The 15,959-nt window shown below is 43.8% G+C and overlaps 1 protein-coding gene across 4 annotated transcripts in view; it reads right to left on the bottom strand.

Moving 5' to 3' along the window:
- LOC147103114 (angiopoietin-2-like) overlaps positions 1-15,959 on the bottom strand; it is a 221,696-nt gene that overhangs the window by 86,712 nt on the left and 119,025 nt on the right. For all 4 annotated transcript variants that reach the window (XM_085962431.1, XM_085962432.1, XM_085962430.1 and 1 more), the window contains 3 exons: positions 11,013-11,134; positions 8,601-8,833; positions 3,836-3,960 (listed from right to left, as the gene is read on the bottom strand). In XM_085962431.1, the coding sequence (XP_085818557.1) occupies positions 3,836-3,960; positions 8,601-8,833; positions 11,013-11,134 (480 nt within the window). The remainder of the gene's footprint in view (positions 1-3,835; positions 3,961-8,600; positions 8,834-11,012; positions 11,135-15,959) is intronic.

The following is a 15,959-nucleotide window of genomic DNA, read 5'->3' as shown; positions in this document are numbered from 1 at the left end:
GGGATCATTATCCCTTACAATGTTTAGTAGCAATCAATCAATCAATCATGCGGCTGAACTGATATCAGTGATGCACTGATCTGTTAACTTGGCACCAGAGACTGTGATTGAGGCAGACATGCACTGCTGGTTGTGAGGTTACCTAAATAAAGTAAGTGAGTTACTTGTCTAACAATTTCTATATCTATCTTTCTATTCCTCTGACTCTCCATCCTTTCTCTGGCTTTCAACTAGCAAACATCTTCATGCATTTAACCTCTTACCTTAGAATTCCATTGCCAATGGTTATGAACCACTATCCCGAATCCTTCTCCAATGACTGACAATGCACCTTGTTATGAACCACTGCACCTAGTCCTACTCCAGTGACTGACAATGAGCATTGCAAACTACAGCTTTTACATCGACGAAAACACTGTAAATGGTAACTTGTCATATCAAAACTGAATGCAATGGTACAATGAAATAAAAGAGTTTTTAGCATTGTACTGCTAATGTTACATTGGGTGAGATCTCAGTTCAGGTCTGCATTCTTTGCCGTGAACATTAACCATCCCAGGCAGTTCTTCACATAGTGGGGGAAGGATTTATAACCATATAAAACATCAGTGGATGACTCATTCCAGGCTGCTCCGACACACTTTTGGTAACTGACTGAAGAACAGCATTGGCACAGTTCTGGCAGATGGCTGAGTGACCTCTCTCTCAACTCTGGCAATAGTGCATGGCATGGGAAAACCCAAAAGTGGGAACAAATAAAAAAGGAACACAAAAAATATTGGTATATAATTTGACTCAGTCTCTATATATGCCCATTATGACAGTAGCTGTTTTTGGTTTCTGAAATACCCTAGAATTCAGTGCTATAATGAACAGCCAATGAGCAGTATCATTCCAGTTAAACACAATGAAAAGAATCAATAGTAACCAAATCTGACAGTCTGTTGGTAGAATAGTAATGAAGGTTGGTGCAATATTGAAGCCATGTTCCTCATATGTTCAATAAATGCTAAACAAAACCATATTTACAAAACACGCTAAAGATATCTCATGGATAAACATCATTTTTGCACCATCCTTTCCTTCTAATTGACTCCAATCCTGCACTGGACTCTGAAACACAAGATTTTAAATGGACTCTTGATTCAGAATTGTGGATCCAACAGTGGCTAGAAACGATTTTAAAATATATCATTATCACCCCTATTTTTAAAGTTATTGGCCCAGAAATTCGGGTCCCCACGGGTGAGTACGCACTGGGTACTTACGCGTAGGCCCAACGAAAGTGCCGGTTACGTGCATGCCCTGCGCATGTGCGGGAAACCAGAACTTCCGTTCCCTTGAAAGAAAGGGTTGACATGTGGAACGCGTGCGCCGGAGAGGCAGCGCGTGCGCATCGAACTTACATTTTTTTTTACAGGTTTCTCCGGGAGGGTAAGTCTCCAGCAGTTACACTTTTAAAAAGCAGGCGCAAGGCCTGCTTTTAACAAGGTAAGTGGTGAATTAATTAAAATTAAAACATTTTTTCCACAGGTTTATTATTTTTAAATACTTTAAAGAAAGGTAAGTTTATTTTTAGCCCTGTTAGAAAATGTAATTATTTTTTTCAAAAATTTAAATTGTTTAAAATAGTTATTTCACGTGATTTAAAAAAAAAAATTATTTGAAGTTTTAGTTATGTTTTGGGGCTTATAGTATTTATAGGATTGACAGCTCTTCCTGTCAAATTTATGAATGAAGCATTCCCTGCTACCATTGGCTCTCCATGGCCCATGTGATCCCAGGGGACACATCAAACTAACTGCGCCCCTGGGATACGCAAGCACTGCGCGCCGGCAGTTGGAGGAGGCCCAGGATCGGAACCCCACGCGGGCCCACAGCACAACAGCCGGCGCGCAAGGTAAGTGCAGGTCGGAGGCTTGCACCCACGGGAAGCCTCCGACCCGAATTTCTGGGCCAATGACCTGGATGTTCCAGGGTCTATGGCTGTGGACGCACTGCGTGTGCGGCCATATGTTCCGGGTTTATGCATGGGCTGTGTATGCGCGAAAACCCGGAACTTGCGATCTGTGAAGAATCTTCTTGACAGATCCTCCGCATGCGCAGTAAAGGGACTTTCGCTGGCGGAGTGTTGGGCTATTTCCCAACTCTTGCCCAGCAAATGCCCATGAAAGTCTTATGCTTGGTAAAAGCAGGCGTAAGGTCTTCTTTTACCAGTGTAAGGGTGGAAATAAATATTAAATTAACATTTTTTAAATCATTTTAACATTCAAAAAACCTGTAAAATAAGTTTGTGTTATTTGTATGGCCCCTTAAAAAATGTTTACATTTATTTTCCAAAAATGTTTAATTAAATTGTATTTTAATTCATTTTAAACATGTAATGAATTTTTTTATTTCAGTGCTACAAAAATGTATTTTTTGGGTGATTCCTATTAAGCTTATGGGGATTCCGTGCGTAAATGGAATCCCCGTAAGCACCATGGGGGTCCCCCTTTCTGATTGGTTGGGCTGTCCCACATGATCCCAGGGACACTTGCGAACCGCGTGCGCCCCTGGGATACATGGTCCTTTACCCACGCGTACGCCTGCAGGCCCAGGACCGTGCGTCTCCGTGGATCCAGGACCGTCAGGTAGGTGCGTAGATTTATTGTGGTTCAGAGACATCCGACCGCAAATTCAGGCCCAATTTCTTTCCTTCTTTATTACTTTGCTTGACACACGCCATTGATTAACTAAGATGGCAGGGAGGTAACTTAATTGAAGGACTCTTTTACTTCTGCCCTTGAGTCAGGCACTGTAGGACGGTAAGATGACATTCACTAAGTTTTGCTCCCACACTGATCTCAAACCACCTCACTCTGTTTGGCCATACATCTGCAACAGGTCTTGAATGAAACTGGGAACTTTTGTGAGGAAGCAAGGGCACACATCCATCAGTCCACCATCCAACCGCTCTGACTCAACTTACTGGCAGACCAGCACACAGTACCACTGGGGCACACTCTCCACACGTCAGCCTTGGCTCAGTGCTAATATACCCGTCTCTGAGTCAAAACATTCTGGATTCAAGTCCCACTCCAGAAGCTCGAGTCCATAATCTAGGCCGACACTTCAGTGCAGTACTGAGGGAGTGCTGCACCGTCAGAGATGTTATCTTTCAGATGAGATGTTAAAGCAATGCCCCGTTTGCCTTCTAAGGTGTACGTAGACGATCCTATGGCATTATTTCGAAGAAGAGCAGGGGAGTTAAAGAAAGAAAGAACTTGGGTTTATATAGCGTCTTTCACCACCTCAGGACGCCCCAAAGTGCTTTACAGACAATGAAGTATTTTTGAAGTGTTCTCCCTTTTGTAATGTAGGACATCTCCTGGTGTCCTGGCCAGTATTTATCCCACAATCAATATCTCCAAGAACAGGCTAGCTGGTCATTTATCTCATTGCTGTTTGTGGGAGCTTGCTGTGCGCAAATTGGCTGCCACGTTTCCCTACATTACAACTGTGACTACACTTCAAAAGTAACTCATTGGCTGTGAAGCGCTTTGGGGCATCCTGAAGTTGTGAAGGGTGCTAGAGAAATGCACATTCTTTCTTTATTTACTGGGAAGTTTGCTGTGGTTTTCCAACATAATCCCTCACAATGTATTTAAGTTTGTCAATTCAATACAGAATCCATGACTCAGATTACTTCGACCTTGCACCTGAAGGAATTCATCAAAGAGGTAAGACAGCAGCAGAAATAAAGATAGAAAACGTGATTGCCCAATCAAAAGAAAAACAAAATCACACAAACAGAGCTTTTTGTTGGAGGGGGGGGGGATTTCCTTCACATTACCTTTACTGTTTCCGTTGTGTTGGGGATATGGAGTGTATAGACGCCATTTGTAGTTAGTCCTGATTCGTACACTTCAGCACAATCTTTAAAAGCAACTTGATCTTCTTTTGCAACCCGTGGAATTTCTATAGTAAAGAACAACAGACACTTTCATTTTATTCCAACCAGTTTAAAAAGTAAATCTAGTATTTAAACCACATGTTCAACTTCAGAACAATTGCTTCATCACAACCGACCTGCTTTAATGTTACTTATTGTATCTTAAGATAAAGGACTCTATCTCCCTTGCTGCACTGAAGAGGTCGGAAAGGGGCACTGGGCGGTGGGGAGGAGGAAAGGGGTATCTCCCTTGTTGCACTGAGGAGGGAGGAGGGGGCGCTGGGCACTGGGCGGTGGGGGGGGGGGGAGAAAGGGGGAAGGACTCTATCTCCCTTGTTGCACTGAGGAGGGAGGAGGGGGCACTGGGCGGTGGGGGGGGAGAGAGGGGGGAAGGACTCTATCTCCCTTGTTGCACTGAGGAGGGAGGAGGGGGCGCTGGACGGTGGGTGGGGGGAGAGAGAGGGGGAAGGACTCTATCTCCCTTGTTGCACTGAGGAGGGAGGAGGGGGTGCTGGACGGTGGGGGGGGAGAGAGGGGGGGAAGGACTCTATCTCCCTTGTTGCACTGAGGAGGGAGGAGGGGGTGCTGGGCGGTGGGGGGGGGGGAGAGAGAGGGGGGGAAGGACTCTATCTCCCTTGTTGCACTGAGGAGGGAGGAGGGGGTGCTGGGCGGTGGGGGGGGGAGACAGAGGGGGGAAGGACTCTATCTCCCTTGTTGCACTGAGGAGGGAGGAGGGGGTGCTGGGTGGTGGGGGGGGGGAGAGAGAGGGGGGAAGGACTCTATCTCCCTTGTTGCACTGAGGAGGGAGGAGGGGGTGCTGGGCGGTGGGGGGGGGAGAGAGAGGGGGGAAGGACTCTATCTCCCTTGTTGCACTGAGGGGGGAGGAGAGAGAGGGGGAAGGACTCTATCTCCCTTGTTGCACTGAGGAAGAAGGAGGGTGGGGTCGGAGGGGGGGTTTATAACTGTCAAAAGTCTAGGACGAGAGCAGGACTGTACTTCCTACTCTCCCTAGATTAATCCTTGCGCTGGGCCTGTGGCAAGGACTAGTCAGTGAAAATAGAAGATGCTCTGAGTGCCCAGCAGTGTCATTTCCCTCATTTTTCCAGGTGGAACAACATCTGGAAGCTGTTTCAACACCGGAATAAATAAATCAGTAAAAATAGAATCACATCCCCATCAGGGCAGCAGCTCAACATATGAGCAAGTTTTTATTTATTAATGTAAATAAAAGATATTTTTGACAAGGTAACTGTATGTCTATTGCCTGCTGGGGCCACCATTGCTGAGGCTCACAAATAATACACAGGTGTTCTTTGAGGCCATTTGACACGGGATTTAAATACTAATTACTGCCCCAGAGCCCAGAGGGAGATCACCAGTACTGTGCCTCTATGCGGATCACAGCTGTTTGTACCTGACACTGTGTTTAATTTTGCGCTGCTGATCACATTGAGGTGAAGGGGAAGAGACAGAGTGATAAAAAATAATTACTGAATTTACATCTTACATTTATTTTCATAAAAATCTCTTTGTGGGCTGGAAATTTTCAGCTCCAGTGCTTTTTGCATCTACGGTTGAAGAACCTTCATTTGTATATTTATGAATATTATTTATAGCTGTAAAATATGCCAACTACATTTCAATCTGTTTATCACCATCTCACAGCTCTGCTGACCCCTTTGACAAGGTGAAGAAAAAAAGTCACATTTTCAGTATTATTATGTATGATATCTATGGGTCTGCTGCAACATAGACACAAAAAGCCCTGTGACGGATTCAGTGTTGTTCAGGTGGGCATTATACTACTAACAAGTAGGAGGACACTTTGATGTCTCTCAATATTCAACCTTTCAGGCATATGTTAAAAGCTGTCGTGATAGATTCTCATAAATTCAAAAATGATTCATCGTGAGATACAGGGGCATTGCATGATACTGATTAAGGAGGCACATGTCTCTTTAGGGTTCCCACCAATCGTGCCTCCGCCTCTGTATACCAATTGCTAACAGAGTTCTTGCTTCTGCACAGTGTAAATTAAAAACTATATCATAATCTAGTGTTTCATCTAAATCAAAAGGATTCTGAGTGTCAACCCACCTTTCATCAACCCTCCCCCCTCCATATTTCAAAATCCCAACGACACTGTTGTTGGCACAATATTGTTGTCCTGTTCAATAACTTTGCTTGGTGGGAGGGAATGTTATTTTTGGCTGATTTTTTACTATGATTAGGTTGCACCGTTCTCCAGCCGACATGGAATCACAAAATTTGAGAGAGTGACTTGGGTCGACTCGCCTCAGAATTTTTGTCTCCCCTCTCCCGTGAACCCAGTGGAGATATGGACCTTGCTTGAAATGAAACTGACTTTGGAAGAACTAACCAAGATACTTAATACAGAAAAGTGGACAACTTACTGGGAAATTGTATTGGAATCTTTAAGTGAGTATGTACATAGTGAACTGGCAAAACTGTATTAGCCAATCTCAACAAGAGGCAATGATTTCTTGAAAGCAGTTGCAAGAGCATCCCCAATGATGAGTAACTGAGCCATGTGGACCAAGAAGCTCCCAGTACAATCTATGGCCTGTGCGGAGTTAACTGTTCTCGGGGAGGGCAGCAGTAGGCCACTACAACTGGCCTCAGAGCTCCTGGGTTAGAGAGGGAAACTAGCCAGGGTCCCCACTCCATATTGCCAACTTGCAACACCTACCCAGGACATAGTGAAAGCATAATGAATTGATATTATCCCTCTCAAAATAAACATAAATTGTCAAACATATTGTCATGGAGAAGCAAATACCTTAATATATCAAAATTAAAGTCATTAATTGATCAGTGGCATTGACAGCAATAAAACCAACGGGTGCAGTGTTGATTTTCTTCCAAATGAGCTATTTCAGAGAGGGATTGAAGGCAATAGAGTGAAGTCGAAACTTAGATGATTAAATATTCCATGCAACATAACAATCCTAGAGTTCTTGGCAAGGGTATGTGTGAAAGAAGTATTGCCTGTGGAGAACAACCAACCAGGGTTGGGCAGTGGAGATGTAGGCGTTCTGAGATATTCTGGAGTTTTGCTTGGTTACCTTCAGCAGAACTTTCCTTCAAGAGTCTAATCAGATTTCCCTATGTGTGATAGAACCTCAGTGTCCCTTCCTGTCGGCCTTTGATCAAACATGTCCATGGCCCGGAATTTGCAGTCACCGGCGAAGTGAAGGCGTTCGCAGCTGATCCCGAAGTACGCTTCGCACAAGGATCTCGCAATCCCTGTGTCGAGAACTTCGGGTTTTCCGACCTTCAATTCAAGTCAGCAAACTGTAGTGGGGATCCCCTTGTGTGAACTGCTGTGACGGCAACAGGCTGTCTAAGCAGCCAATCAAAACGCAGAATTCTCACAGACTGCGAAAAAAGGAAGTGAGTAAGCTCTCAAAATGCTAACTTTTTAAAAATGTTAGAGAGAGCAAAACAAATATTGGGGTTCTCACATGGGGAAAAGGCAAACCTGAAATAAAGATGGACAAACTTTAAAAAAAAGTTTAAAACATTTTTTGAAAAGTTTTTTAAAAAATTTATTTTTTATTAAAATGAAGACATTTCATACTGCACAAAATTAAAAAGAGTTTTCCAGGCCCTTAACATTTGTTTCGCAGTAATAACACTGTCAAAACCTCAGTTATACCTAATCCCTTTGGGCCTAACTTTTAATGGGGGATTTAACAGCGTAATTACTGCGGAAGAGACAAAGTTTTCATCAGTGTCCCTGATTTGGCTGATTACACAGATTTCCGGCCCTGTCAGGAGTGGGGTCACAGCACAGCCTGTGTCGGTGCTGTCAATGACAGACCGCAACTTCAGGATTTCCGCAGGGTGCCAGATCCCGAAGTTGCAGTCAGTTTCAAAGACAAATGACAGCGAACGCTGCCAGTTCGCCGTCTTCCCGACTGCAAATTCTGGGCCATTATCTTGTTTAGACACGAGTGCTATTCACATAGGAAACTCACCACAGTGTGTAGTCTCTTGTGTTCAGGCCAGTGATCAGAAGTGTTCCTGTGCACAATGCTGTTTCACTTTGCTTTCTCCAAGCTAAAAAGTCTGGTTGGAAGCATACCAGGGACAGGAGCACTTGCAGATACACTGGTGCTTCTGCTGAATGAACACCTGATATGGTCCCGGGTGCCTGCAAGATTGAAGTAGTAACGACCTGTCTGTGGGCCATCCAAGGAGGAGGCTGTACGTTATTGATATTTTCAAATTTTGTAGAATCAGGGAGTGCAATCGATCTCCCCACAACTGGAGATGTTTATGGCACAGAACGGGACAGTATGGCCCCCTGCCCCTTTGCTGGCTCTATGCTAGACCAACCCAAAACTAACAGCACTGCCTCGCTCTCTCCCCATGGCTGTGTGTAAGTCTCATTCAAAGCAGCTCAGTAAATGGCTTTTGGAAAGTGCCGGGGAGCAGACAAGGTGTCAGTTTTTTCTTTACCTGTGAGGAGCCTCTGTTCTTTATTTCCCCAAAATGAAAGGTACTGAGATTAGGGAATTGTAACATGCGGACAAACCCACCTTCTGTCACCCCATGATACTGCCCTCTGGCACATCAACGTACAACCATATTGGACAAAAGGCTGACCGACATGAAATTTCAGCAAGATATCATCACTAACCGTTGCCATGGGAAACCATATTCAGCAGGTTGTGAACAGTCTCCATTAGCAAAACCTGCTGGCTCTGTAGGACGCTGTTGTTCTGTGTGGCTACACTCAGCTGCTTCTCAAGCTCTCCGATAAACGTGCTCTGCTTCACCAACAGGTCCTGCATCTCCAGCTTCTCTGCTTTTATTGATTGAAGCTCAGTTTCATGTTTGCCTTCCATTGCCAGGACTTTCTGCTCCAGAAAGCTGAAAGGCAAGAACATGACATGGAGGGTACCAATGTGCCCGCAGTTCACGGAATAACAATTAGTATATTTAACACATGCTTTCTGTCAGAGATGGATCCAGCCTTCAGACTGAAAGATGTAAAGATTTCTACCATTACTAATAATGTTAAAAATTAAAGAGAACTTTATTGTCACTTTTTGCCAGTAGTCATAACTATGGCTGTAATTCAGGATGGTCTGGGGTTTCTTTGTGGGGGGGAGGTGGTGGCAGAGAGAGGAAGATTAAAGGCTTCAACACTCCTATCACCAGAAGATTTTCTTAGTAATCTGATCATTGTGTGTAACATTTTGCCACAAAAATAAGGTGGGTACTCACAACTTTCTTTTTTTCATTTTGGTCAATGTAAGACTGATTTAAATCACGTTTCCCCCCTTTCCCTTATTGGGTCTCCCTGTGCTATGTGCCGCTTAACTGGATCGTAGGACTCTGACAAAACAGCCCCGAAATTGGGCATGAGGCTCAAGTGCCCGTAGACAAGTCTTTCCTACAATTTTCCCTCTTCCTGCTTGGAATTATCAAGGATGTGGATGAAATTGAGGGTGAGTGTTGGGAATTACAGGCCTCGACCCAAGTCTGTGTCCTGTGTTGTGGATCCACCATATTGGCACAAAAAAAATGTATTGAAAAAATTCTTGTCCTGGGGTCAGGCTTGTGAGAAGTGTGTCACAAAAACGGGAATAGACCATTTGTCCTATTGAGTCTGTGAGCGAGCACAATGCCACTTTAAAGTGAGATGAAATTCGATTTGACTGGATGATAAGGGACATAACATACCTTGTATTTGTTTTGTGCTGAGTTACAAGTGTGATACAAGGCAGTAAAAGTCAGTGCATTCAGATAATGTAAACTGTGGAAGAGAAATAGAGGCAGTTTATCAATGTCATGCAAACCATGTCGTCCTAGTGCCTTGAAGCACATTCCTACTTGTGTTATTCTTTGTAAAATGCATCGGAAAACATAATTTAAACAAAGTGAGTCTGAAAGAAGCAGTGGTTCACTACAATGAAAGTAACTCTCTTTCATGTGGACAGTAGGATCACGTTACGCAGGCTGAAGCAACACTGAACCAACTGACTTCTAATGCACTTATTTCACAGCGCGAAGTAATATATTCGGTAGGTACAGAGGACAATAATCACCTCAGTGCAGCATTTGAAGCAGCAATACAATAGGAGTTTTAATAAAAAGTTATGATTGTGCATGGAGCTTGCTGCTCTGGGATGAATCCACCATTTTTATTTTTGAGTTAAAATGGCCTACGAGCTGCTATTCTTGACTAAACAAACTGCTCTGAATGGTCTTTTGCCTAATGGAGGGGGAGTGGGTTCTTAAATTATGAGCCAGCCCTGCAGCAGTGAAAGGTCATTGACCTGAAACGTTAACTCTGTTTCTCTCTCCACAGATGCTGCCTGACCTGCTGAGTGTTTCCAGTGTTTTCTGTTTTTATTTCAGATTTCCAGCATCCACAGTATTTTGCTTTGTATGCAGCAGTTTCAGCCTGCCAGTGCATTATGCAAGTGCAGAAGTCTGCTGGAACCATCTCTGTATTGTGATTTAGGTGGGAACATGGGAACAGGAGTAGGCCATTCAGCCCCTCGTGCCTGATCCGCCATTTAATTAGATCATGGCTGATCTGTACCTCAACTCCATTTACCCGCCGTTGATCCATAGCCCTTGATACCCTTACCTAACAAAAATCTATCGATCTCAAGTCTTGAAAGTTTCAAGTGACCCAGCATCCACAGCTTTTTGGGAGGGAGAATTCCACATTTCCACCCATTTCCCTTAATATTTTTGGATATGAAAGGAAACAAGGGATATGGGACTAACGCGGGAAGGTGGAGTTGTGGTAGAAGATGAGCCATGATCTCATTGAATGGCAGACCAGGCTCGAGGGGCCAAAGGCCTACTCCTGCTCCTGTTTCTTATGTTCTTACATCCACTACCCGACATGTGGAAAAGTGGTGTCACAAGTATTCTTTGATTTTAGTGCTGTGGCTCTTGGAATTACAGGGAGCATCGATCTCAGGAGAATAAATCTTGGGGGTGGGGGGGGGGCTTTGTTTCTGCACATTCCAACTGGAAACTTTTCACCTTGCGAGTCTTTAGCTGCTTCAATGATAACACTTAAACGCACCTGTTCTTTTCGTGAAGTTTGGTAATTTCCTGCGTCTGCACCATGATTTGTTTCTCCAGTTTGTTTGTCGAAAGTGAATTCTCCAACAATTGTATTTCAAGTCGTGATGTTTGATTCAGAACCTTAAATATAACACAAATTATTAGTCAGTAGAAAAAGAACCAGTTCTCGTTTAAGACACGGTTCGGCACCCGCAGAGCTTTGGGGACTCCTATACATTAAAGCAGGAAGCTTGAAGCAAATGCTGGATACAGGCAGAACAGTAGGCTCTGCTAGTCTATGGTATTTTTTATTGCCAAGTACCCTCCCCTACGTGCAAATGGGCAGCAACTAAATGGGTGGAAATTCAATGTGAATGTGTACTTAAACCCGTAAAACGCTGGAAATACTCAGCAGGTCAGGCAGCATCTGTGGAGCGAGGAACAGGATTAATGTTTCAGGCCGATGACCCTTCGTCAGAACTGGAAAAAGTTAGAGACAGAACAGGTTTTAAGCAAGTACAGAGGCAGGGAAAGAGGGGAGGGGAGGAAAGCACCAAAGGGAAGATCGGTGATAGGTCTTATGTTCATTAATAAATAGACATTCTTATTATGGACACAGCTAGCTTTTGCTAGACACTTTTATTGAGCACATGTGGACTAGGTACAGTATCTGTAGAGGCTTCCATCTTGACCGCTGCCTTGTGGGTAGCCTAGTGCCTCATGGGTAATGTAGTCTTATATACATACAGCTGGGTAGTGTAGTCTTATACATACAGCTATATACAGCTCTACACAGCTCTACGGCTCCACCTAGTGTCCACTATAGAATGACATGTTATTGATCATTACATCCCCCTTTCTTTGAGGTTTAACAAAATCAATATCAATCAACTTTCAAGAAAACAATAAAGATAATATCAGTAACACTTTTTCAAAGCTTTACATTGTACTCAAAGATTAAGTCTATCAGGCTTTTTTACTTCACGTGTGGATCTTCTCAACACGGGTAAGTCTGATGTGTCTTCATGAGATTGTTCTGGCGGTGAATGACAAGATGCAGTTGCGGCATTGTCATCGATCTGCTCTTGTATAGATCGAGGTCTCCTTACGATCTTTGCTTGGAGAGGGTTTCAGTGTTTCCTTCACTCTTCATGCCATAACTCTCAATGTAGTCAATGCACTCTCGAAAAACTGCTGGCAGCTGGATCCCAGCATAGTCCTCTCAGCAGCCTCGGCTAATGGAACACCAAAGATTGGCCTGAGGGAAGAAGGAGTATCCACCGGAACTGCTTCCTGTTCTGGTGCAGGCTTCTTCTTTTTTTTTTCTCTTTCCACTGCTTAACAACATCTGCTGCGGTTATATCTTTGGACTTTTTCTCCTTGTGTTTTTCCTCTTTGTGCTTTTCTTCCTTTGGCTTCTCTTTGACCTTAAAGTATTTTTCTTTCTTCTTGGAGAAACTAGGCTTTTTGAAGACGTGGATACCCTTTGGCCTTTTCATCCTTGATGGGCTCTCTGCTTCATCACCTGAGTCATCTGGTCTGCTTATGGCACAGTTTATACGGTAGACTCTCTTGACCAGTTCTAAGTCTTCACAAGCTTTGTCACCTAGTATCGAATCAAGTCTTTCAGCCACAACAGAAAACATGAGATGATGCACTTTGTCTTTGACTGTCACTTTAAGTCTGCATACACCTAAGCTATCTATTTTCTGTCCATTATAGCTCTTCAGTAGTACTGACTTTTTCTGTATTTTGGGCTTTTCTTTCATATTTTTTATGTCACTCATGCTGATTAAGTTTGCTTTTGCCCCAGTGTCCAGTTTCAATGTAACTAATGCTCCATTTATCTGCAGTGGGATCATCCATTTGTCCACTTTTACTGCATTGACTTTATGTTCAGCATTGTCCATTTCTGAGGGCTGCACATTTTCTGTATCTTTTTTGATATCGTCACATGACACCATTCCTACAAAAAATGTCTCACTTAAATCAGTGTCCTCAATCACATTAACTTGTTGCCCTTTCATTGTTATTACTTTTGAAAAGCATTGTTTGGCAAAGTGATTCTTTCCATTACACTTTGTGCACATTTTTCCAAACGCTGGGCATTGTCTTAACTGGTGTTTGTAACCACAGCGTTTACAATTAAAAATTTCATCCTCCGATTGCTTTTCATTTCTGTTCTGCCCATGTTTCTTCCCCTTATAGGACACAGCACCGACAGCAGCATTATCACTCATTACAATCGCATCATTATTGATTTCACTGAAAGTCTTCGCGTGCTTTCGAGCTAGCTCGCTGGCTTGGCATATTTTCACCGCATTTTCCAAATTTAGTTCAGTTTCTCTCAACAGACGTTCCCTGACTTTTTTATCATGAATACCAAACACAATCTGGTCACGAATCATGGATGCTTTGAGCTCAGAGAAATTACATGTCTGTTCTTTCAGTTTCAGATCAGTTATAAAGCTATCAAAAGTCTCATTTTGTTGCTGTGTCCGAGAACGGAAGATGTATCTTTCATACGTCTCATTCTTTTTGGGAGAGCAATGTGCATCAAATTTTTTTAGCACATCTTCTAATCTTTCTCTGTTCTCCTCTGGATTAAATACAAATGTATTAAATACCTCTGTCGCCTGTGGGCCTGCAACCGTAAGCAGCAACGCTATTTTTCTTGCGTCTGGCTTCGTACCGAATCCGATGGCAGCAATGTAGAGTTCGAATTGTTGTTTAAAAATCTGCCAATTGTAGTCGACATTTCCCTCGAGATTCAAACGCTCTGGTGGCTTCAAATTCTCCATGTCGCTTTTCACAATTTTTTAGCAGATATTTACAACTCTTGGTATCCTGGTACCATCTTATGTTCATTAATAAATAAACATTCTTATTATGAACACAGCTAGCTTTTGCTAGACACTTTTATTGAGCACATGTGGACTAGGTACAGTATCTGCAGAGGCTTCCATCTTGACCGCTGCCTTGTGGGTAGCCTAGTGCCTCATGGGTAATGTAGTCTTATATACATACAGCTGGGTAGTGTAGTCTTATACATACAGCTATATACAGCTCTACACAGCTCTACGGCTCCACCTAGTGTCCACTATAGAATGACATGTTATTGATCATTACAATAGGGTGGAAGGCAGGAGAGATTAAAAGACAAAAGGGATGATGGTGCAAGGCAAAAGGAACTGGTAATGGGACAAGTAAAGAAACAAAAGATGGGTCCAGAGGAAGTGTAAATGGAAATGTCAGAATCTTCAGCAACACCTGTCATCCGAAAAAATGGGAGCAGAGGTTATTGTTGAACTCAATGTTGAGTCCAGAAGGCTGTAAAGTGCCTAATCGAAAGATGAGGTGTTGTTCCTCGAGCTTACGTTGAGCTTCATTGCAACAGTGTAAGAGGCCAAGGACGGAGAGGTCAGAGTGGGAGTGGGGCGGAGAATTAAAATGACAGGCGAAATGTCGGGGGTTGGACACTCTCCCTCCCCCCACCACCACCCCCACCCCGGGTCGAGGATCGAATCTCCCCCCAGGACCGGACCCCACCCCCACCCTCCCATGCTCCCACTTAGCAGCTGCAGGTATCGTACCTGCTCCTGTGGCCTCCCCCGGAGTGCTACCCACCTGACTGGAAGCCACGCCTATCAATCAAGCTGACTTCCGGGCAGGGACCCTGCTCTGGAACATGACTAGGCTCCTCAATCTTTCCTGACCTTAGCTCCGTTGGTCATCCCAGCCACATCCTCGGCCTTTTCCGAGGTCCGGCTTCTCTTTCCACCACTCTAACGCACCTTGAATCCACCACAGGTCCTGGCCCTTCTCTGGTGACCAGCTTCTGTTTTGGTTACCCGCAGCCCTCCTCCTGCGCCCTTTAGGCTCCTCGACCTTTTCCTCTTGCTCCTGGCACTACCATGCTGCCCGCCCTGCAGGTGTTGCCTCTGGCATCGCACAAGGTTCCCTTGTCTCTCCTAACCTCTTCCCCCGTCCCCAATGGGCTCCCCTGCCTCTTCCTGTCTTACTCGGTGTTATTTATACATAAAACTTAAATTTTGTCCACACAACATTTTGATGCATTTCCCTTGTTTTCCTGTATCACTCCAACCAACACATTTCAAAATTACTTCCTCTACCATAGATAAAAATGTCACACATTTGTAAAGTTTGTGATTGTAAACAGATGTTATTGTGACTCAGTTAACTTGGGCAATGCCACGGGACCTCGGCTAGTCATAATTTACTTACGACTATGAGTATTCGCAAAGAAGGATTCTGTGGAAATTTCAGATCGTCTCATCCCAAGGTTCTTAAATATACACCAAGCTCATAAAACGAAACACAGAAAACCATGAATCTAACTGAGGGTTATAATTAACTGGGAGTATGCCACACAGAGAATAAATGGTGTTGGGAGTTTACCGAAAAAAAATAGACGGCGGTCAGAAGTGCAATACTCAGCAAATCGATGGTGTTACACAGTAGGTAAATGTTTACCCTTGAGTGCTTTGCAAAGAAGAAAGAGTGGGCCGAAGTGTATTATACAGAAAATAAACAGTCTTTCATTCGGAAAATAAACAGTAGTCAGAGTGTGTTACACAAGGAGTAATTGGCGGTAAGTAGTGTGTTATAATGAGATCGGCAATGCAGGTTTTTGACTCTTTTAATCTGAATTGTGGACTTTATCCCCTTAAAGCTGTGATTGGGAAGCTTCAGCTGTCAGCTGTTATGATCAAAAATGCTGCTGCTTGAATGCAACGGCAGAAGTGAAATCTAAACTGGACCAAATGTGGATAAATCCGCACAGATCCAACCTGGTCCAATTCAGATTAAGAAACAACTAATTTGCTTCTTGTTTATTGGTCAGCTGTGGCTCAGTTGGCAACACTCTCACCTCTGAGTCAGAAGGTTGTGGGTTCAAGTCCCACTCCAGGGACTCGAGCACAAAAAGCTAGGCTGACACACCAGT

This window comes from Somniosus microcephalus, chromosome 20, assembly GCF_052327205.1.
Source record: "Somniosus microcephalus isolate GS21.2 chromosome 20, FLI_Smic_1.0, whole genome shotgun sequence".
Classification (NCBI taxonomy): Eukaryota; Metazoa; Chordata; class Chondrichthyes; order Squaliformes; family Somniosidae; genus Somniosus; species Somniosus microcephalus.
The sequence above is the reverse complement of the archived record's forward strand: the minus strand, read 5'-3'. Positions and strand labels throughout refer to the sequence as shown.